The sequence below is a fragment of the Sabethes cyaneus genome, chromosome 3, assembly GCF_943734655.1.
Source record: "Sabethes cyaneus chromosome 3, idSabCyanKW18_F2, whole genome shotgun sequence".
NCBI lineage: Eukaryota > Metazoa > Arthropoda > Insecta > Diptera > Culicidae > Sabethes > Sabethes cyaneus.
In genome coordinates this window covers 136550950-136576765 of record NC_071355.1, presented here as the reverse complement: position 1 = coordinate 136576765, position 25816 = coordinate 136550950, and the positions used below count along the sequence as shown (strand labels likewise).

Genomic DNA, 25816 nt, shown 5'->3' with positions numbered 1-25816 from the left:
TTTAGTGTCGGGATAGATGAATACTTTTTATATCTTACTCTGTAAATAATAAGGAACACTAAGAGCCTAATTTGACGCCAAACATTTTTGTCCAGAAATAAACTAAAAAGCTTTTAGAGTTCGAATAACGTGTACAATATATTAATAATACTTAAGTTTTAACAGTTTTCGAAAATATAACAAAAAAGCACTTTTACGCGTAAAAAAATATAAAACATAGTTGAGTGTTTCTTTAGCGTTTGTGCTAAGGTAGGAAAAAAATGGCGCATTTGACAAACACCCTTTCTGTTTATTTTTTATTTACAATTATAAGTGACCAATCAAAAGCTTTTTATTGCACGAATGCGTTTCATAAGTGTAAAGAAAGGGTCAAAGGTACGCTTTTGCGAAATATTAATTATCAAGATAATTTATTATAGAAAATTTCTGAAAAGTGCGTCAACTTTGGACCTGCGTCAAATTTGGTGCGTCCACGGTATATAAAAATTGTTGCTTTTTATTAGCGACACTTTTTCACATATATAAAAATGGATTTCTGTCTGTTTGTATGTTCCTTATAGAATCGAAAACTACTGAACAGATCGGCGTGAAAATTTGCATTTAGAAGTTTTGGGGCCGGGAAAGGTTCTTATGATGGTTAGAGACCCCTCTTCCCACTAAGAAGGGGGGATCCCATACAAATGAAACACAAATTTCTGAATAATAACTCGAGAAGTAATCAAGCAACTGGAACCAAATTTGGCATGACGGGATTTTTGAAAGCAAGAATTTTTTCTTTGGTGAATTAGGACCCGTCTCTTCTTTAGGAGGGGGCTCCTATACAATTGAAATACTGAAGTTTTTAAAGCGTCTTAGTAGAATACGAAACCTAGAAATTAAATAAAAAGAAAACTTATCCAATTTAATTCTACTATGTATATTTTATTCTTGACAGATACGTATTTCGCCTACGACTTACAGGCTTCCTCAGTGTCTGTTTTCGAACAGGAAGCCTGCAAAACGTAGGCGAAATACGTTTCTGTCAACAATAAAATATACATAGAATTAAATTGGATAAGTTTTCGTTTTATTTAATTTCTTGAATTGAAATACACATTTCCTCATTTCTCAAGAACTAATCAAGCAAATGGAACTAAATTTGGCATGTGGGGGTTTTAGGAGGCAGGAATATATATGGTGAATTAGGACTCCTCCCTACTTTGGAAAAAGGCTACTATACAAATGAAATACAAATTTGTGCATAACTCGAGAACTAATCAAGCAAATGTTAAGGCTTTGTAATTTTAGTGCCAATATAAACTTTTATAGAATATAAAAATTAAATCTACTAAAATGTTTTCTCAAAAAATTTTTAGGATCTGGTTCATCAACTTCGTGTGTCTGATTTACAACAGCTACTTGGTGAACACAACATAAGCCGTAGTGGTCGTAAAAGTGAACTCATTGAAAGGGTTTTAATTTTAGTTCGTCAAAATATATCGGTTCTTAAGTATAAAGTGCGCGAACTTCACAAAAAAGCGTAAGATGTTCTTGTTTATGGATGATTGTTATATGTAAAATATTGTTATTTATTTTGTAGTCAAGAGGAAAACGAGGCATTAGCGATTGCTTCTGAAAAGCCGGCAGTCTTGAGGCAATCTGCGGCGCATACATTGCTTCCTTCCCCTCCAAATATTAGCACCCCTGTCGTACAGTCAATTTCTCGAGCGACACCCAGCATGTACCAGCAACAGTATGCTAATGCCGTGCAAAGCGATAATCGTGGAGCACAGGTTCATGCCAATGGAATAGTGCCGATTCCATATCCAGAGACAACTCCCAACCCAGGCTATCCAATACATCCGGACGTGAAATTAAAAAAATTGGCATTTTTTGATGTACTCGCAACTTTGTTAAAACCGGCTACGTTAGTACCTAGCAACACAACTCAACGAGTTCAGGAGGGCTCGTTTTTCTTTCATTTAACTCCCCAGCAGGCGACTGACATTGCGACGAATAGGGACATTCGGAATGCTAACAAAATTGAACATACAATTCAAGTGCAGCTGCGTTTTTGTTTACTCGAAACGTCTTGTGAACAAGAGGATTATTTTCCACCAAACATTGCTGTCAAAGTTAATAACAAATTATGTCCTCTTCCGGTAACAACCTAATTTACATAATTTTCACAAAAGAGTAATGGTGTTTTTTTATATCAGAATCCTATTCCCACTAACAAGCCAGGAGTTGAACCAAAGCGTCCCCCTAGGCCAGTTAATATAACTCCAAATGTGAAACTGTCTCCTTTAGTTGCCAATCATATTGCGGTCTCCTGGTGTACGGAATATAATAGGGGATATGCAGCTGCCTGTTATTTGGTTCGTAAACTGACTTCAACTCAACTGCTTCAACGTATGAAAACCAAAGGTGTAAAACCTGCTGACTATACGAGGGCGTTAAGTGAGTATAGACGACTATTAAATGAACATAAATTTTTCATTAACAGTTAATGTCAACTTAGTAGTGCGTAAGGTTTTTTTTGTCTTTTTTCTAACGTTATCTGAGCTATTCGAATATTAATGAAGAATCTTTTTTACACAGTTAAAGAAAAATTGAATGAAGACGCAGATTGTGAAATCGCCACTACTATGCTGAAGGTATCATTAATTTGTCCTCTCGGTAAAATGCGAATGTCTACACCATGCAGGTATTAGCTAACGAGAACTGTTTTTTCCGCAAATCATATATATTCTTCATGCTTTTCAGATCATCCACATGCTCTCATTTACAGTGTTTTGATGCATCGCTCTATTTGCAAATGAACGAACGGAAGCCAACGTGGAACTGCCCAGTCTGTGATAAAGCAGCTATTTATGACAACCTGGTCATTGATGGGTAAGCGAAAATATCGAAAGTTAGAAATAAGGAATTGGCAATCCTATCCATTTGTATTGCAACATATGGCAGCCTACATATTGCGGGTCGTATTGAATACAGCTCAAACCAAACATCTTCTATTGCTATTATTGTTTCGATTTTGTCGTGGTGGTGCGTTCAAGCTCCCGTTTGAAACTGACATAAGCATCAAGCGCGAATCAAAAACCTAGAATGTAGGTACCAGAAAGCAATATGTTATACTGTGATCGACCTGTTTCAATAACATGGCGTTTGCTAAGAAAACGATAACACGTGTACTGTGTACGTTTACATGAAGTCTATATTATTATTATTATTATTTTATTATTATAGAGTTTTGGCACTTCTCAGCAAAAATGCTGGAAACTTTCACCTACCCTCGGGCTTCTTTATGGCAAGAGGGGTTAGGCTCTGTGGTTCTCATTCACATTTTTTGTTGTTGTTACGTCTGCTCCAGCTGTGTTTAATTGTGGTGATTCAGGAACCTCCTCGTAATATTATTACAGGTTTCAAGAACCACCGCTTTTTGGATATTGTCCAAATTTTTTTTTTTATTATTATTATTAAATTATTATTATTATTATAGAGTTTTGGCACTTCTCAGCAAAAATGCTGGAAACTTTCACCTACCCTCGGGCTTCTTTATGCCAAGAGGGGTTAGGCTCTGTGGTTCTCATTCATATTTTTTTTTGTTGTTACGTCTGCTCCAGCTGTGTTTAATTGTGGTGATTCAGGAACCTCCTCGTAATATTACAGGTTTCAAGAACCACCGCTTTTTGGATATTGTCCAAATTTTTTTGGAGCTCTAGCTCTTCCAGGGAGCGTTGTAGGCTACAGGGCACTACTCCGGTGGCTGAGATGACCACCGGAACTATACGTACGCCCTCAAGGTGCCACATCTGCTTTAACTCCTCGGCCAAGTCGTGGTATTTCGTTATTTTGGCCGAGAATGTTGACTGGACATTGTGATCCAGCGGTACAGCGATGTCTATGAGGGTAACGTACTTCCTCCTTTTGTCGTAGATCACAACGTCAGGACGATTGGCACGTATAAGGACGTCCGTAATAATCTCACGATCCCAGTACAACTTTATGCAGCTATTTTCCAGAACCGGGCTAGGCAGGTACTTATAGTAGGGTACGTAACAGTTTACCAAGTTGTGCTTCAAGGCGAGTTGCTGGTGCACAATCTTGGCAACTGCATTGTGGCGTCCTAGGTAAGCCGTTTCGGCTAAGGCTGGACAGCCTGCAATCACATGCTCGATCGTTTCCCCTACTGAATTGCACTTTCGACAACGGTCTTCTATATCTTCGTGCAATATGTACCTGCGGTAGTTCTTCGTCGTAATAACCCGATCCTGAATGGCTACCATGAAGCCTTCTGTCTCCGAAAAGAGATCACCTCGCACCAACCACGCATTCGATGCCACTTTGTCTATATGCGCTTGCTCTAATTGATGGGGGTGCGTCCCATGTAGTTCCTTTGCTTTCCACGTTTCGACCTTTTCTGGTACGGTTTTTAGGTCGCAGTTCAGCTGGTAATGCTCCTGCGCCAGATGCAGGGCGCTGAACCCGTGGTCTGCTTCACAGACAGTGCGGTAGACAACATGACGAGTCTGACTATCTATGAAATATCTCCGCAACTGCTCGATCTGGGATACGCATAGCGCTTGGATGTCAGTGACACCTCTTCCTCCTTCCATGCGTGGTAAGGTGATTCTTTCGACTGCCGATCTTGGGTGGTGCGAACGGTGCTTGGTTAGCGATACTCGCAAGGTACGTTCAATCGCTTCCAAATCCGTTTTGGTCCATTTAACCACCCCGAAGCTGTATGTCAACAAAGGCACGGCAAACGTGTTTATCGCCTTTACTTTGTTGCCGGCAGAGAGGAGTGATTTCAAAATACGGTTGACACGATACAGGAACCGTTCCTGCAGTTCTTTCCTGATAGTCGTGTGGTGAATACCTTTCAGTTGCAGGAATCCCAGGTATTTGTACGACTCACCTTCAATCATACTTCGAATTTCCTCCCTTTCGTTGATGCGGAAACTTTCAGCGTCCATTACTTTACCCCGATGGATATTTACGAGACGACATTTGTCGACGCCAAGCTCCATCCGAATATCGTTGCTGAACGTTGTCACCAGCTGCAACAGATGACGCAGCTTCTCCATAGTTTCCGCAAACAGCTTCAGATCGTCCATATAGAAGGTGTGGGTAATTATTGTACTCGTTGTCCCACTTTTCAATTGGTAGCCATAGCTGCTTCGGTTAAGTGCTTTGCTGAGGGGGTTCATCGCAAGGCAAAACCATAGCGGACTGAATGTATCGCCTTGGAAAATCCCCCTTTTTATGCTGAGAGTTCTGGATCGTAACACCTCTATCCCGTCGGTAGTGTGGAGTGAAGTGTTCCACATTCCCATTGCGTGCTTCATTAACCTGATGATGCCACCGTCTATTTTATACAATTCTAGTACCTTAATTAGGTACGAGTGGGGTACTGAATCGTATGCCTTCTTGTAGTCGATGTACGCCATACTGAGGTTTCGCCTATTTCGGCTTGCCTGTCCCACAATGACTGCATCGATGATGACTTGGTCTTTACAGCCTTGTGTGTTTTTACGGCATCCTTTTTGTTCTTCAGTCATCACTCCATTTGCATCGCAATGGTACTGCACCTTTTGGGTGATTACCGACGAGAGCACCTTGTACAGGCTTGAAAGACATGTTATTGGCCTGTACTTGGCGGGATTAGTTGTGTTCCGATCTTTGGGTAGAAGATAGGTTACCCCTTTAGTGATGAATTCTGGCAGCTCCTGGGGGTTTCTTAGTACCGTGTTGAAGCATTCCGCCATCCGCCCATGGATTGCAGAGAACTTTTTATACCAAAAATTGTGCACAAAATCTGGTCCTGGTGCGGCCCAATTCCTGGTATACCGTGTAGCCTCGTGGATATCCTCGGCGGTCACTGCTACGGGGGCCATGCGTTCAATTTCACCACTGCCTTCTTCCTCTTCTACCAACCACATCGCATTATTGTTGTGTTGAGCGGGGTTCTCCCATATATTGGCCCAAAACTGTGTAATTTCGCCAAGTTCTGGGAGTCCCTCGCTGTAATCGGTTTTGTTATTGCTGATGTGGTTATAGAACTCCTTTTCGTTAGTGTTGAACATCCGGTTTTGTTGTTTCCGCTTTGAACATTCAACATAACGTCGCATCCGTTTAGCAAGAGCACTTAACCTTTGTACATGGGTGTCGAGGATCTCAGTGATGTTGAGTTCACTGAGATTTAGGAGCTCTGCGGGCTTTACGATTTCTTTCACCTGACGAACCAGCCTTCTTGATCGGTTTCCCCTCTTGTATTGTGTTAACCGACCTATCTTCACCCTCAACGATGCTATCCTAGATTCTAGTCGTAGCATCCATGCGGGTTTTCGTGTTTGGGGGCGTACATGGGCCTCACCATTACCTGGGGGGAAGGTCTGTACTCCCATAGTTCTCACAACGGCTACAGCTGCGGAATACACTATACATTGCAGTTCCTCAAGGTTCTCAGCGGTTTCAGTATACAGTGGCAAAACATCCTCGTTAAGGATTCTTACTGCATTCGTTAGCCGGAAGGAATATTGCAGCTTTGGTATCCGGTGTCGGGATAAGGGGTCTGTTCCCCGAAATTGTGTAACCGCTGCGTTCATTTCGAAAGCTAGTTCGTCAAGTAATTGTTGTCGTTGTTGGTCCATTGTTAGTTCTGGAGCATGCAATGATGGTTCCTCCACTGACATGTTTATGGATGCAGTCGATTCCCGCCGTGCTGCATCGTGCCCAACAGAACTCCTACTCGACACATCGCTCGATCTGTTCCCTGTACTCCCTAGTTCCCTTTGCACTTCCAGCTTGATGCTGTCTAACTCGGCGGTAGTGAGCATGTTGTTTGTCAATATTGCTCGTCGTCGGGTGTACAGCTTATTCCGGTCAAGCTGGTTGGCAAATCGAGGGAACCGCTCATTGAACATGTCCAGCATTCTAGGCCTGCCGGACATATCCGTCTCCAACCTCGTGCAAACGTAGTAGCAGCGGATCACATACATGTTCATCTCCCTCGTCCACATGATCCGCTGCCGTTGGCGGCCTGCCAAGGTGAGCGACTGACGTCGGTCAGCCGTAGCAACATTAGCAGGTGCAGCATTGCCTTGGTGGTGTCTGTTGCTGCTTCTTCGGTTTCGCGTTCGGTGTACGGGCTGAGCCCGTTGACTGGAAGGTCGCTCTTGCACCACGTCTTCCTCCAGCCGCTGGCCGCTCGCTCTGTCCCCCGTTCCAGGACCAGCTCCAGTAGGGGCTCCCTCCTCGGGCGATCGCATTATTATTCTATTCCGTAAATTGTACTCCATATTGGGTTGACTTTTCTTTCCGGAAGTCTAACCGGCTAGTGAGGTCATGGGCTAAGGCACTTATAGCGGTACCTACTCGCTTTGTCAGGACTGGCGTTCAGGTATTGTGGTTTTTCATGGAAACTAAACAGAGCCCACTGTTGAGCCCCACCACACCCATAGACCATCCCCGCTGCTTGTCCGGGATTGCTTATTTAATTCGCAACTAACCATTATATCTAATGGCCGTTAGTTATCCGCAACCTACAACCCGCTCGGCCGCTTGCAGCTAAGCGCCGTTGAGTCCTCACCTCCTCGAACGGTACCGAGTTATTATTATTATTATTATTATTATTATTATTATTATTATTATTATTATTATTATTATTATTATTATTATTATTATTATTATTATTATTATTATTATTATTATTATTATTATTATTATTATTATTATTATTATTATTATTATTATTATTATTATTATTATTATTATTATTATTATTATTATTATTATTATTATTATTATTATTATTATTATTATTATTATTATTATTATTATTATTATTATTATTATTATTATTATTATTATTATTATTATTATTATTATTATTATTATTATTATTATTATTATTATTATTATTATTATTATTATTATTATTATTATTATTATTATTATTATTATTATTATTATTATTATTATTATTATTATTATTATTATTATTATTATTATTATTATTATTATTATTATTATTATTATTATTATTATTATTATTATTATTATTATTATTATTATTATTATTATTATTATTATTATTATTATTATTATTATTATTATTATTATTATTATTATTATTATTATTATTATTATTATTATTATTATTATTATTATTATTATTATTATTATTATTATTATTATTATTATTATTATTATTATTATTATTATTATTATTATTATTATTATTATTATTATTATTATTATTATTATTATTATTATTATTATTATTATTATTATTATTATTATTATTATTATTATTATTATTATTATTATTATTATTATTATTATTATTATTATTATTATTATTATTATTATTATTATTATTATTATTATTATTATTATTATTATTATTATTATTATTATTATTATTATTATTATTATTATTATTATTATTATTATTATTATTATTATTATTATTATTATTATTATTATTATTATTATTATTATTATTATTATTATTATTATTATTATTATTATTATTATTATTATTATTATTATTATTATTATTATTATTATTATTATTATTATTATTATTATTATTATTATTATTATTATTATTATTATTATTATTATTATTATTATTATTATTATTATTATTATTATTATTATTATTATTATTATTATTATTATTATTATTATTATTATTATTATTATTATTATTATTATTATTATTATTATTATTATTATTATTATTATTATTATTATTATTATTATTATTATTATTATTATTATTATTATTATTATTATTATTATTATTATTATTATTATTATTATTATTATTATTATTATTATTATTATTATTATTATTATTATTATTATTATTATTATTATTATTATTATTATTATTATTATTATTATTATTATTATTATTATTATTATTATTATTATTATTATTATTATTATTATTATTATTATTATTATTATTATTATTATTATTATTATTATTATTATTATTATTATTATTATTATTATTATTATTATTATTATTATTATTATTATTATTATTATTATTATTATTATTATTATTATTATTATTATTATTATTATTATTATTATTATTATTATTATTATTATTATTATTATTATTATTATTATTATTATTATTATTATTATTATTATTATTATTATTATTATTATTATTATTATTATTATTATTATTATTATTATTATTATTATTATTATTATTATTATTATTATTATTATTATTATTATTATTATTATTATTATTATTATTATTATTATTATTATTATTATTATTATTATTATTATTATTATTATTATTATTATTATTATTATTATTATTATTATTATTATTATTATTATTATTATTATTATTATTATTATTATTATTATTATTATTATTATTATTATTATTATTATTATTATTATTATTATTATTATTATTATTATTATTATTATTATTATTATTATTATTATTATTATTATTATTATTATTATTATTATTATTATTATTATTATTATTATTATTATTATTATTATTATTATTATTATTATTATTATTATTATTATTATTATTATTATTATTATTATTATTATTATTATTATTATTATTATTATTATTATTATTATTATTATTATTATTATTATTATTATTATTATTATTATTATTATTATTATTATTATTATTATTATTATTATTATTATTATTATTATTATTATTATTATTATTATTATTATTATTATTATTATTATTATTATTATTATTATTATTATTATTATTATTATTATTATTATTATTATTATTATTATTATTATTATTATTATTATTATTATTATTATTATTATTATTATTATTATTATTATTATTATTATTATTATTATTATTATTATTATTATTATTATTATTATTATTATTATTATTATTATTATTATTATTATTATTATTATTATTATTATTATTATTATTATTATTATTATTATTATTATTATTATTATTATTATTATTATTATTATTATTATTATTATTATTATTATTATTATTATTATTATTATTATTATTATTATTATTATTATTATTATTATTATTATTATTATTATTATTATTATTATTATTATTATTATTATTATTATTATTATTATTATTATTATTATTATTATTATTATTATTATTATTATTATTATTATTATTATAGAGTTTTGGCACTTCTCAGCAAAAATGCTGGAAACTTTCACCTACCCTCGGGCTTCTTTATGCCAAGAGGGGTTAGGCTCTGTGGTTCTCATTCATATTATTATTATTATTATTATTATTATTATTATTATTATTATTATTATTATTATTATTATTATTATTATTATTATTATTATTATTATTATTATTATTATTATTATTATTATTATTATTATTATTATTATTATTATTATTATTATTATTATTATTATTATTATTATTATTATTATTATTATTATTATTATTATTATTATTATTATTATTATTATTATTATTATTATTATTATTATTATTATTATTATTATTATTATTATTATTATTATTATTATTATTATTATTATTATTATTATTATTATTATTATTATTATTATTATTATTATTATTATTATTATTATTATTATTATTATTATTATTATTATTATTATTATTATTATTATTATTATTATTATTATTATTATTATTATTATTATTATTATTATTATTATTATTATTATTATTATTATTATTATTATTATTATTATTATTATTATTATTATTATTATTATTATTATTATTATTATTATTATTATTATTATTATTATTATTATTATTATTATTATTATTATTATTATTATTATTATTATTATTATTATTATTATTATTATTATTATTATTATTATTATTATTATTATTATTATTATTATTATTATTATTATTATTATTATTATTATTATTATTATTATTATTATTATTATTATTATTATTATTATTATTATTATTATTATTATTATTATAGAGTTTTGGCACTTCTCAGCAAAAATGCTGGAAACTTTCACCTACCCTCGGGCTTCTATATGCCAAGAGGGGTTAGGCTCTGTGGTTCTCATTCACATTTTTTGTTGTTGTTACGTCTGCTCCAGCTGTGTTTAATTGTGGTGATTCAGGAACCTCCTCGTAATATTACAGGTTTCAAGAACCACCGCTTTTTGGATATTGTCCAAATTTTTTTGGAGCTCTAGCTCTTCCAGGGAACGTTGTAGGCTACAGGGCACTACTCCGGTGGCTGAGATGACCACCGGAACTATACGTACGCCCTCAAGGTGCCACATCTGTTTTAACTCCTCGGCCAAGTCGTGGTATTTCGTTATTTTGGCCGAGAATGTTGACTGGACATTGCGATCCAGCGGTACAGCGATGTCTATGAGGGTAATGTGCTTCCTCCTTTTGTCGTAGATCACAACGTCAGGACGATTGGCACGTATAAGGACGTCCGTAATAATCTCACGATCCCAGTACAACTTTATGCAGCTATTTTCCAGAACCGGGCTAGGCAGGTACTTATAGTAGGGTACGTAACAGTTTACCAAGTTGTGCTTCAAGGCGAGTTGCTGTTGCACAATCTTGGCAACTGCATTGTGGCGTCCTAGGTAAGCCGTTTCTGCTAAGGCTGGACAGCCTGCAATCACATGCTCGATCGTTTCCCCTACTGAATTGCACTTTCAACAACGGTCTTCTATATCTTCGTGCAATATGTACCTGCGGTAGTTCTTCGTCGTAATGACCCGATCCTGAATGGCTACCATGAAGCCTTCCGTCTCCGAAAAGAGATCACCTCGCACCAACCACGCATTCGATGCCACTTTGTCTATATGCGCTTGCTCTAATTGATGGGGGTGCGTCCCATGTAGTTCCTTTGCTTTCCACGTTTCGACCTTTTCTGGTACGGTTTTTAGGTCGCAGTTCAGCTGGTAATGCTCTTGCGCCAGATGCAGGGCGCTGAACCCGTAGTCTGCTTCACAGACAGTGCGGTAGACAACATGACGAGTCTGACTATCTATGAAATATCTCCGCAACTGCTCGATCTGGGATACGCATAGCGCTTGGATGTCAGTGACACCTCTTCCTCCTTCCATGCGTGGTAAGGTGATTCTTTCGACTGCCGATCTTGGGTGGTGCGAACGGTGCTTGGTTAGCGATACTCGTAAGGTACGTTCAATCGCTTCCAAATCCGTTTTGGTCCATTTAACCACCCCGAAGCTGTATGTCAACAAAGGCACGGCAAACGTGTTTATCACCTTTACTTTGTTGCCGGCAGAGAGGAGTGATTTCAAAATACGGTTGACACGATACAGGAACCGTTCCTGCAGCTCTTTCCTGATAGTCGTGTGGTGAATACCTTTCAGTTGCAGGAATCCCAGGTATTTGTACGACTCACCTTCTATCATACTTCGTTGATGCGGAAACTTTCAGCTTCCATTACTTTACCCCGATGGATATTTACGAGACGACATTTGTCGACGCCAAGCTCCATCCAAATATCGTTGCTGAACGTTGTCACCAGCTGCAACAAATGACGCAGCTTCTCCATAGTTTCCGCAAACAGTTTCAGATCGTCCATATAGAAGGTGTGGGTAATTTTTGTACTCGTTGTCCCACTTTTCAATTGGTAGCCATAGCTGCTTCGGTTAAGTGCTTTACTGAGGGAGTTCATCGCAAGGCAAAACCATAGCGGACTGAATGCAACGCCTTGGAAAATCCCCCTTTTTATGCTGAGAGTTATGTATCGTAACACCTCTATCCCGTCGGTAGTGTTAAGTGAAGTGTTCCACATTCCCATTGTGTGCTTCATTAACCTGATGATGCCATCGTCTATTTTATGCAATTCTAGTACCTTAATTAGGTACGAGAGGGGTACTGAATCGTATGCCTTCTTGTAGTCGATGTACGCCATACTGAGGTTTCGCCTATTTCGGCTTGCCTGTCCCACAATGACTGCATCGATGATGACTTGGTCTCTACAGCCTTGTGTGTTTTTACGGCATCCTTTTTGTTCTTCAGTTATCACTCCATTTGCATCGCAATGGTACTGCACCTTTTGGGTGATTACCGACGAGAGCACCTTGTACAGGCTTGAAAGACATGTTATTGGCCTGTATTTAGCGGGATTAGTCGTGTTCCGATCAGGGCTTAAAAAGGGATCGCAAGTTGAATGTGACTGCCGTGAATGCGAACTTTCCGCATTCAAACTCCGATTTTTAAACGATCATTTGACCGTTTTTTTAATCCAGTCAAACTGCCGCTTGCGCTGCGGCCGTCGTACAACTCATGCGGCATCTCAGCAAAAGCAAACAGTCGATCTCCCGTTTTGCTTTGCGCTTTGAGAATATAAACTGCAAACTGACTGGAAGCATACGGTGACGTATTTTTTCGTTTCTCTTTTTGTCTCCAAATCGGCTGCTCACAGTAAAAGTTTGTCACCCAGACGTCGGTCCGACGCAAGCAAAATATTCGTTTGTATTGGACGGAGTCCGACCGACTTCTTCCATGCACATGTAGTGGTTGTTTTTTTTGTAGTATTGAATCATACGATTGTGCGGTTGCTTTTCGTAGCGTGGTGATTGCCAGTCATTTGACTGTTTTGCACAGTCATTCGCTGCTCCAAACGGTAAAGGCAACTTGATCGAAACGAAAATGTCAAAAAGTTTTAGAAGCCGTTCGTTCTGCAGCGTGCAGTCGGCGTTTGACTGAGCAAAATGCCAGTTGTGTTATGCATAGCATTCGTATTCCACCTCTAAACGGACGGTGTAAACTTGAATGCGCGTTGGTGTGACTGCGGTAGAAAAAAAGGATCGGTCGAAGCCCTGGTTCCGATCTTTGGGTAGAAGATAGGTTACCCTTTTAGTGATGAATTCTGGCAGCTTCTGGGGGTTTCTTAGTACCATGTTGAAGCATTCCGCCATCCGCCCATGGATTGCAGAGAACTTTTTAGACCAAAAATTGTGCACGAAATCTGGTCCTGGTGCGGCCCAATTCCTGGTATACCGTGTAGCCTCATGGATATCCTCGGCGGTCACTGCTACAGAGGCCATGCGTTCAATTTCACCACTGCCTTCTTCCTCATCGCATTATTGTTGTGTTGAGCGGGGTTCTCCTATATATTGGCCCAAAACTGTGTAATTTCGCCAAGCTCTGAGAGTCCCTCGCTTGAACATTCAACATAACGTCGCATCCGTTTAGCAAGAGCACTATACCCTTGTACATGGGTGTCGAGGATCTCAGTGATGTTGAGTTCACTGAGATTTAGGAGCTCTGCGGGCTTGACGATTTCTTTCACCTGACGAACCAGCCTTCCTGATTGGTTTCCCCTCTTGTATTGTGTTAACCGACCTATCTTCACCCTCAACGATGCTATCCTAGATTCTAGTCGTAGCAAATTGTGTAACCGCTGCGTTCATTTCGAAAGCTAGTTCGTCAAGTAATTGTTGTCGTTGTTGGTCCATTGTTAGTTCTGGAGCATGCAATGATGGTTCCTCCACTGACATGTTTATGGATGCAGTCGATTCCCGCTACGCTGCATCGTGCCCAACAGAACTCCTACTCGACACATCGCTCGATCTGTTCCCTGTACTCCCTAGTTCCCTTTGCACTTCCAGCTTGATGCTGTCTAACTCGGCGGTAGTGAGCATGTTGTTTGTCAATATTGCTCGTCGTCGGGTGTACAGCTTATTCCGGTCAAGCTGGTTGGCAAATCGAGGGAACCGCTCATTGAACATGTCCAGCATTCTAGGCCTGCCGGACATATCCGTCTCCAACCTCGTGCAAACGTAGTAGCAGCGGATCACATACCCCAGATAACACAAAATCGTAATAGAAAGTTCACATTAAATCGTTTTCATATCAATTTCACATTGGAATTGTATAATGATTTGAGTATGTCAAATCGAAGTGAACAATAAGTTGTTTTGCAGTCGTGCGTGTCTTCATATACAATTCATGACTGTGAATTATAAAGCAGGATAGACGATTGCAATATTTGATTATATCTTAATCATATATTCAGGAGTATTTAGTTGCGTGTTATAAAAACTGCGCAAAATATAATTACAAATAGTTGTCAAAATTTTCGCACGTATATCGCCTCCACTTTGGTACATATATGTTCTTATATGGCGTGAAATATAACTTTTTCGTTCAGATATGATTTCGTATACCTCAGTTGCAATCGAGATATACAAACCAAATGGTTTACTGGGACATGTTCATCTCCCTCGTCCACATGATCCGCTGCCGTTGGCGGCCTGCCAAGGTGAGCGACTGACGTGCAGAAGGAAATTTTAATAGAACTAATTCGGTTCTCTAATTATCTGGCCGTGCTTTGATAGTTTGCGTGAATAAAATAATGCGGTAGAATTTGTTAAATTTGACCTTTGACAAAATAAAACGATTGATTACATCTTGAACTGAGACAACATTGATTTCTAGATCGTTATGGGTGCGAAATGGTTCTGCCACCTGCGAAAGTTTGTTCTTTCTATGAAGCAGAATGGAGATCTATAAACGAGTGCAAAAGACAGGCAATATTTCGCACAAACTTCACAAACGCTCCATATGGCAGTCGCATGAGAGTGCAAGAGATCGGTTTGTGCTCCTACATAGCGAAATGCAACTACACATTCAAAGAGACAGTCAAGCTCCCGTATGTGAGGATAATTAAATTATCAGTTTTACCAGATAGATGAAGATTATATACGTAAATCGTACATTTACGTATACACACTATGTTTAAACAAAACAACGCGATTACGATACTAAAATTTGCTTAATATCCTTTTTATCGTTCATGTTTATTCAACAGACGCACAGTGGTCGGAAATTTAAAATTCTTGGCCAAAACCTCAAGATGATGAGATTCCATGTTTTTCGGGCTGCTGATTTCAAAAATGGTACTGAAAATGTGAAATTCACAACGGCTGACCCAAAATGGCGGCCTTTTTTGTTAAATTTTAAAGTTTTTGATGTAAATTTCATCTAAAGGTGACTTTTAGGTCGTTGAGCTCAACAATAAAACTCAAAATGTAAAATAGTTGACCAATATGGAGGACCACTTTTGTATCTTTTAGTCCTTTTTAGTTTATATCTGGCTCAGTAAGTTTTTTGGTTCCTTTTTCAAGAAACAAAATTGAATTAAATAACAAATCAAATTTAAAATCGCCTTGTTTACCCTATTAAAATCGCAAAATTCTATATTCTATTAGGTTATGCAACATTACTTTAAAAAATAATATTAATCGGAGTGATCATCGCTGCTACTTTCATCACCGTCGCCGATTTTATCGCTATCAGTGTCATTCAATTTTGTGTAGCGCAACAACACGATTGCAAGCAATCATTCTTCGAAAAATATGTTCCATTATCTTCTCACTCGTATATTTCCTTGATGCCCTATATTCATGTTGCGCGATTCCCAAGCTCCCGAATTTGTGCGGACACTTTCCAATGTTCAATAATACGTCTTGCAGTATTTTCGTCATTAGAATTGCCCATCCCTGGTTTCGAGCGATCAATAAGCAAGTGTGAATGCTTATGCATGTTTGTATCTATAATTTCCATGTTTCAACCGTTTTCTTTTCAACGTTGTGTGCGTTCACTTAATTCGGCAAATAATAATGTGGCCCGTCTGCCTTAATTTCTCCTTTTGGAAAACCTGCTGCCAGTTACCCTCTTCCATTCGTTAATTTGCAGAAGCTATAAAATGAATCGTAAGAGTTATTAATAATCTGTCACATTAAGAACGACCAGGTGCTGTTAGGGTCAGTAGGATCGTTGAACTAGCCTCGTAATTGTACTGTACTCGCGAAGTCTGTCGATAAAGAAGGGTAGTGTCTAAAGACGGTTATCCCCTAGGCTTTGCTCTGCACCATCAACGATTTATTTATAAAGAACAGGATAATAGCAAACAACAATTTAAAAACTAGCACAGGTTGTTTGGAGCATCAAAAGCTCATAGCTTTCTCGTGGAGTTGCAAATAGTTGCAAAAAAGCTACGCACCCTTCGAACCGTCACAATCTGACGCTCACAAAAACATATAACATTCGACGGCACCTCGCGGCACAAAAAGTAAATGCCAACTTCATTGCGCGCGCTAATTGAAAAAACTAGCATTTGTGAAGGAAACTTTAAGCGTTGTAAAAGTATATATACAACGAAAAAAACTGAATTCCCATATAACGCTAATGAACTACATACCTTCAGAAACGTTATCCATTTTGGTTGATTGTTAGTTGATAATGCGATAACAAACCACATGCGTTATTGCCAAGAGCCACAAAACGTATGCAAGCCGCACTAGCCAAGAGTCTCTCATGCATTGATGTTTGACAGTACGCCAAACCACAAATCTACATTATCGATAGTTGATATTACAGGATATGATAAAATGACTTATTCTACGTGTAATTATGTCAGAATATGTCATGAATGATAACTTTCGATTTTGGAGGTTTTGGCCAGGTTTTTAAGGTTTCCAACCACTGTGAGACGCATCAACCATGCTAAAGTAGGGATGGCTGATTCATTTTTCAATTAGTTGCTATACGCGAAAAAACTGCCTACATGCAGGATGTTACGTTATCTATCTCGATTACGCCGGATTTTATACTGCACGCTAGTAGGGTATGTTTCTGCTTCGTCGTAATTGCCTATTCCCGTCCTATCCAACACAAATTAATAAAAATATTAGCGATTTTTATGACACATAATGCAAAATTAGTTATTCCCTAATGTTTTAGTTTGTTGACTATCATACGCGATCAATCAAAGTGAGCTGAGATCTATTTGAATGCTTTTTTCATTAATGATTCCTAGTAGCTAAATTTCCTACGTTTTTTCGTGCGACGAAGAAGAAAATCTCGACTAATCGTTTCAATTTCCGTCATTCATAAATTCATAAATTCTCGTCATTCGAGGACCCGGGTTCAAATCCCAAACCCGCAGAACCGTTCACACCGTCCGTTTAGTGGTGGAATACGAATGCTATGCATACCACAACTGGCAGTTTGCTCAGTCAAACGCCGATTGCACGCAGTAGAACGAACGCGTTCTAAAGCTTTTTAACATTTTCATTACGATCAAGTTGCCTTTAACGTTTGGAGCAGCGAATGACTGCAAAACAGTCAAATGACTGGCAGTCACCACGCTAACGAAAAGCAACCACACAATCGTATGATTCAATACCACAAAAAAAAAACAACCACTACATGTGCATGGAAGAAGTTGGTCGGACTCCGTCCAATACAAACGAATATTTTGCTTGCGTCGGACCGACGTCCGGGTGACAAACTATTACTGTGAGCAGCCGATTTGGAGACAAAAAGAGAAACGAAAAAATACGTCAACGTATGCTTCCAGTCAGTTTGCAGTTTATATTCTCAAAGCGCAAAGCAAAACGGGAGATCGACTGTTTGCTTTTGCTGAGATGTCGCATGAATTGTAAGACGGCAGCAGCGCAAGCGGCAGATTGACTGGATTCAAAAAACAGTTAAATGATCGTACAAAAAGCGGAGTTTGAATGCGGAAACTTCGCATTCACGGCAGTCACATTCAACTTGCGATCCCTTTTCCAGCCCTGCTTTCAATATAATTTTCGTAGCTTAGTTGCTACAATGATGTAAACCAATACGGCAATCAATAGCATCCCTAGCGACGTGTTAGATTTTAATTAACTGTTCGTTTGCTGCTGGTCCTGACGGAACTCCTTAACGTGCTTTGAAATGGTGCGCGGCTAGCTGTATACATCTGTTACACACCTACTATATAATTTGTTGATTCAATAGTGCTAATTTCCTACGACATGGAAGATTTATGTTATGTTTCCTCTGCATAAAAAGGGTGACAAACGCAATATAATAAACCACTGTTCGAAATTATTACACAAGCTTCTTCTTACATTACTTCTCAATAAATCAGCATGGATTTTTTTCCCGAAGCGCTCTACCGCTACAAACCTTGTGAAATTCACTGAAACTTGCTTATAAACATCACCATTGGTGCTCAGATAGACCCAGTTTATCACTGGCCAAATTGGAGTTAATACACTTGTACGATGGTTCCGATTCTAACTTTTGAATCGAATAGGAAACCAGCTATATTTCCCCGGCAAAGAGTAAACCTGGCTCGTGATTTGGGTGTATACTGGATACTCCGCTCTCACACTACAACGAAATAGTTGCCAAGGCTAGATGGATTCATGTTTAAGGTAATAGAAGAATTTTGCAATCCTGTGTCTACGATCACTTTACTGTTGCCTGGTGCGATCTCTTCTTGAGAACAACTCGGTTGTTTGGCGTTCATGCAACCTGGTTAGCAAGCTGATGCGGATGCTCGTGCGATATGCTCTACGTTTCCTACCATGGCGTAATCAACTCCAGTTACCAGCATACACCGAGTGCTGCCGGCTTCTTGGAATACAGAGTTTGGAGCGAAAACGGCTTGAAGCACAAGCTGTTTTTGTGCGGTGAATTTAGCTGCGAGTATTTTGCAACACTGAATTCCGGGGCGTCCTAATATTTTTATTTATTAAAAAGGTTACAGGTTTACAAGTAAACAACAGCATGTAAAACATTCTGTGGTTGACGTTTAGCCCCATAAACCCAGATACTGTGATAACCCGACTTTGTCACTCCCCTATTTTGTCTGCCACCGATTTTTTCACGTTTTTACTCAATTTAGATTTGTCGAAATGAGCTGCTTTTAGCTTGAGCAGCATTAATTGGACTTCAAAATTATCGCGCAGATTTGATCTGAAGAGTCCCACAATTTCCATGAAATTTTGTACGCGTGCAGTTAATGGACTTTGAACGAAAACACTTAAAAAAACTGCCTTTCATTTCCCAAGAAAATTTTCCGGTTTTTCTCGGGCATCGTTTATAATATAGTTATGCAGAAATTTGTGATTCATTTGTGTGGGAGGGACCGAAACGGTTACATTTTTTCTATACATTTGCCAGTATGCAGTGGCATGTCATAATCTCAGCCAATACCGTCGCTTCGTATAGTTTCTGTATCGAGAGAGCCTATCTCTTGATGTGTTGAAACTAGCTGGAAACTGGAATACGTACATGATAATAAGCAAACATTCATATTTCACTGCGACCACCGACCAGTCGAAAAAAGTGTCACAGTATAGAAGTGACAGGCATTCGCCGCTTTTTGCTTACATTTCTAGCTAGAATAGTATGGACAAGCGATAGAGAATAAGGTGTAATTATTGATGCGTTTTTCACCTGAAATTTATGTAATGAAAATTGTGGAATTTTTGCACGGTTTTGTGGTTGATCACTACTTTAAAGATCTTGTAGGAATAGATGCAGTAGAGTTCGTTTGCAAGTTTGCGAACGTTCTTCTTTGAATCCGCATTATTTGGGGAAAAGCTGTAGGCATACGAATGAAGCAGCACACGAGAATACCAAAAACCACTACACCTTTTGTCATGCATGGTGCTAGAATGTTGAAGCGTGTCTCTGCCGCTCCGAAATGTGTGCTACACGACGAGCAAGCGATGTTGTCTTTATTCTGTTTCTGGTATTTCTTCTCGGTGCGTGTGTACTAGAAATCTACCCCATGACTGGTCGCAAGAAATAATGTCAAATATCTTCAGATTTTGGTCACCAACCAGTAGGTACATTTTACGTCCCTGATTATAACTGTTATAATTAGGTTCGGGAGCATTTTGTTTGGAAAACCGGCTAGTCCCTTTATTCTCTATTAATTCCGGAGTAACAAACAATTCGCAATTTTCTCACAACATAGGTACTTTCAAGAGGTTCTGGCATCAAACAAATTGTCGGGTGACGATAATGAAATTCAACTACATAAAGATGGATCCTGGAGTACCCATGTGAAAAGTAACGATACATGCACTCTTGACACACCTAGTAAACCGGTACAAAAGGTTGAAGTAATTTCGGACGATATTGGTATGTTCGTTAATGTAATAGTCTGTTGCAACTAATAATTGATATTAATAATACCACAATTTACAGAAGTAATAACAACGGATCCACCAAAATCTAGCATCAGTCAAACAAGCGTAATTTCTAGCAGCGAACCGACGTCTACAACAGCACCATCAGCCGATACGGTATTTTGATTCCTATTCATAATACAGCAGCGTTTTCTGTTTCAACGTTTCTTTTAGGTTGACTTAACTCTAAGTGATTCAGATGATGACCTTCCGCTAAAACGCAAAACAATAACGCGATCAGCAGGACAAGGCACTGGTAATGGTACCGTCGCTACGATTACGAGTACTTCGAATGCAATTGTCACTCAACAGCCAGTAACAACAGTTTCTAAACCAAAAATCAATGGTAGGTCTCAACAGAAAGGTATCTCTTATCAAAAAAATGAAACTAAAACAATACCTGACTCTATGACCCTTACTAGAGCGCGACGCAAACTCGCTAAACTTGTATAATTTTTGTTGACGTTAAAGACGATTTATTGTTCTACCATCCTCCTCAAATTAACGCTTCTCATTAATTTAAGACGGTTATTATTTTGCTTTTCCTTTTAGTAGTATAGTAATCTTTATTTAGAGCCTGTGGCCTTTTTTTGATTGAAATTATTTGTTTACATAAAAATGAATGAGAATGATGATATTTTAAACGTTGTCTATTTTTCATTCTCTCCACGCATGGCACACGGGTTAAACAAAAATGAACCAAAAACTTATATATTTTCGGCGCAGAAGAAACCGCCGAAAGTGAGAATGTTATTATCAACGAAGAACTAATGGATAGTGAAACAAATTAAACATGCTATGAGATGGCAAACCAGTTGATGGTTAGGCGACTAGCAGGTCGAAAACTGAATGATCTTTAAGACAAGTGTTATTTTTATGCATCCGATTGAAGGCACTCAAAATTTCTCTTGTGTTATTATTCGATACTAAAAAGTTGAAGTTCATCTAGTAGATCGTAGACGAATAGAAGATCTCAAAAAGTACGATCTAAACTAGTAGGATCCGATATGTTGTGTTCTGCCGATTAGGCCTCCACGTTTTGAATATTTGTTGCATGATGGGTATAAAACCTAAGGCATAATGGCGTAGGCAAGGAAAACCAAAAATAAATTAAATTTGTGTAGAGGATTACTGGAATGTTACTTGTGTTATTTTTAAAACACAATAACGTTAGTTTTTTTGTTTGGAAAGGTTACCGTGTATTATACTATTGTATTACAAAAAAATTCATCACAAAGCGGCATTGTTGAATGAAAAATGATATTCTATTTCAGGTTTCGAGTTATTTCAGGTTATCTTATAACGGTGCGCTATTGAAATATTATACAAACCAACCCACTGCTTCCCTCCTTAACTTTATATTGGCACACCTCGATAGTAGTTAGTCGTAGAACAGTGACGGTCAAACTGCGGCCCGCGGGCCGCATGTGGCGCTTCAAGATGATTCGTGCGGCCCGCGGACTGATTTGAAAGATGAGCGACACGGAGTTTCGCAAAACGATTTTAATTTGTCATTTTTGATTAACCTGAAACTTTGCATAGATATCCTCCTAAAAAAAAGATGTCATTTTACCGTATCAATCATTTTTTTAAGATCTCGACTGCTTTACCAAAAGGGCCTCACCAAAAATGGTACTAATGAATTAAATATTTTATATTGGAAAAATGGCTGATTTAATCGAAATGGTGTCTTCAGCAAAGTTGTAGATAGTAAAATTGCCCTTCTAAAAAAAATATGTGCACTGTAAAAATGTTTGTTGACAAAAAACAGAAGATAAAATTAAAACGTTAAATATCTAAAAAAGTTCATTTTTCAAAAATTTTATTTTTTGCTGTATTAAAGGTAGTAATATCTACTACTGTTTCTAAAAGTTTCATGATGGACAAATTAAAAGTTAGGCCATTGCAAATAATTTCCAAAGTTTTTGTCACCCGGGAGGGGGGGGGGGGGTCCCTTGGAAATTGGCTTGAAAAATCGGGGGGCAAAAAAATAATTTGTAGGATATGAGTTAAATTATTTTTATAAAATCTATTGTCTGTGGGCTCTACAGCCTGAAAAACTCGAAAAATGAGTGTACGAGTTGTGTTAACGCTTCCAGCACGAAATAGAAATGGAAGTTCAAACAGTGGAATCTCCGAAACTCGGCCAAAAAAAATTCTTTCGTTTTTGTCTTTTTGTTCGTGGATTTTGGCATGAAAAATAACAACGTATCTATTAAAAGCAAGAATAGTTTTGGTTTTTACGTATAAACTTTAAGTAAAGATGCCTAAAATCCATTTTTTGCTCGATTAAATAATTCTCTTTGGTTTTTTTTGAACAACCCCCCCCCCCCCCTTCAGTGGCCCAACATCGGAGGGACAAAAACTTTTTTAAATATTTTTGTAATAGCCTTACAATATTTTGAAAATTTTAAGTTTTTATTTTCACCAAAAATAATTTTTTATGGTGTATAACTTTTTATAAAGTTGCGCATTGTAATACTGTATAACATTGCTGAAGATGTCGTATCAATTCCATAAGCCGTTTTAGTAATAAATCATGAAAAAGGCGATGGGTGGTGTTGTACGCCCACCGCGATTTCTCGTTTGTCCATTAACCAATACAGTTAAGGGGGCATAGTTCTTTTTACACCATATTTTTTGCCTAATTTTGCCTGATTTGCGGTACCATGGATTGGCGCTGGGGGTCTTATCCGAATTGAAAAATTCCAAAACGACATGAAAGTATATTAAATTATCTCGTGTTTGACCCATCCTTTTTTTTTTAAATTCGAACGCATAACAAAATGGCGGACATTCAAACATAAAAGTAAGGTTTTTAGTCGAATAAATTGACTTTAAACATTTCTAAAAAATACAAAAATAGTAATATCAAAAAAGGATGGGTCAAACACTAGATAATTTTGTTGGCTTTAAAACAAAAAAAGAATCATGAGAATTGCTTGAGCCGTTCTTGAGATATTTATGGTACCGACTTTCAAAACCTGGTTTCGAGAAAAACGACGTTGGACTTTTTATTCGCCGTGTATTCGCTCCAAACATGCGCGGTACAAATAGCTGTAACTTTGTCAATTTTTGGAATTTATTGAAATGACTTGAAACACATATGGTCAAAATGTGAATCTTTCGAAATAATCAATAAAAAAAATTCGATTTTTTTAAGTTGAAAAAGTACTATGCCCCCTTAATTTTTAGTAGATGACTAGCTTATATTAGTTACTAATAATACGCCAAAATTCAAAGTTATTGGTTAATGGACAACTGAGAAATCCATGTTGGCGTACAAAACTACCCACCGCACATCGGGAAACTGCTCCTTTTTTGTAATTGCAAGTTTTTATAACGCTGGATTATACAATTGACGAAGGGGGGAACAGTAGAAGAAAGTAGTGAAAGAGTCGATAGGATCTAACAAATTGAGATCAGTTGTGAAGGGGAAAGAGCGGATAGCGGAATATGAGGGTAAGGGAGGATCATATGAAGCAACGCTTAAGAAGTTGTGTACCGCAATCTTTTATCCAAGCTTGCGGATTCCATGGATCAAACCAAGTTGTAATCGGAGCATTACAGCAGTATTCAAATCCACTCTTCGCAATCCTGCGATGATTGGGTGGAATATTTCGATGTTGACCGCCAACGTTTCTATTGATTGAATCGGCATCACTGATGGTACCGTTGTAAGACTTTCAAAACTTGATACTTCTGGTAATATCTCAGTAAGTGTCGGTAAGCTTGCGGCAACACTCTATTGGACGACGTTTGAAGAGAACCGCTTAAAATTATCTGTGGACACGTCGACGACACGATGAGCGAATACACGATGTGACATTCAATGATCATGTTTCGGAATATCCAATCGCTATCAATTCCTGCAGAATATGGTTCGCAATACTTCGCAGATCTTTCGTGCACTCTGCATCCTCAAAAGCCCGAAGGCATCGGATAGTATGGGTTCTACCACTCAGTGCCATTGTTGTTGAACTCTGATTACTCTAATTTTCTCTATGATCTGAGTGCCTTTTTACACAAACAGCGAAATCTTTCTGACTTTTGATTGCGAACAGATACTATTCAGAGATACCCGGAACACTCTGCCTGACAAATAGCTTCTAATGATCTTGATAAGATACATCGGAAAATTGTAATGGTGCAGCTTAAACACCAGGCCACTGTGCCACACGTTGTGGAACCCAACCCCGAGAAGATCCTGGTATAATAGTTAGCTGAGTGCCTAGTAATACCAGCGTCGTTTGGCAACAAAGTCTAGTGCTTCGTAGTGTCAATTTTAGTGGAATAACCGGAAACCACATACCACTCAACTAAACTTATGAAGTATGGAGCACGTGGACGTTGCGGTTAACTACTCCGTCCACAATTGGCACTGTACGGTGCGTCGTAAGAATCCGGTCAACGCCCCGAGCGAGCCTACAGCCATCTATCAGTCACCACGGTCATCTCTTCAGGTACGTTCGTCTCCTCTCAATGGTTCCAAAGTGTGACGTCAGGAGCTACATCGATGGAATGGAGAAATTAAACTGCATGAATTTGAATTGAATTTTCCATTTTTTTCTTTCAAACATAGGAGCCAGATTTCCCTATAAAACCTTCACTGACGCTTTTGTTTGGTCGCTCCGTTCTCGGTAAGTAGTCGGGTTGCGCCAATCCTCCGAAGGTCGGTTGCCGACCCTGAGAGAAGTAAAAATGAGCAAGCTGGGTTGAGTGTGAGAACCAACACTTATAAGGCATTATGTTTAACTTAAAGTGGGAGTGGAAATATGTGCCCAATTTTCAAATGGTGCTTATA

At 35.9% G+C, this 25816-nt stretch overlaps 1 protein-coding gene across 2 annotated transcripts in view; it reads left to right on the top strand.

The window, feature by feature from the left end:
• The window catches only part of LOC128744239 (E3 SUMO-protein ligase PIAS2), a 64281-nt gene that overhangs the window by 25152 nt on the left and 13313 nt on the right, over positions 1–25816 (top strand). For both annotated transcript variants that reach the window (XR_008412373.1, XM_053841090.1), the window contains exons 2-9: positions 1356–1519; positions 1580–2141; positions 2199–2439; positions 2581–2686; positions 2746–2874; positions 20799–20965; positions 21032–21129; positions 21187–21358. Coding sequence is in view for 1 of the 2 variants with exons in the window: in XM_053841090.1 (XP_053697065.1) it covers positions 1356–1519; positions 1580–2141; positions 2199–2439; positions 2581–2686; positions 2746–2874; positions 20799–20965; positions 21032–21129; positions 21187–21358 (1639 nt within the window). In the remaining variant the exon portion in view is untranslated. The remainder of the gene's footprint in view (positions 1–1355; positions 1520–1579; positions 2142–2198; positions 2440–2580; positions 2687–2745; positions 2875–20798; positions 20966–21031; positions 21130–21186; positions 21359–25816) is intronic.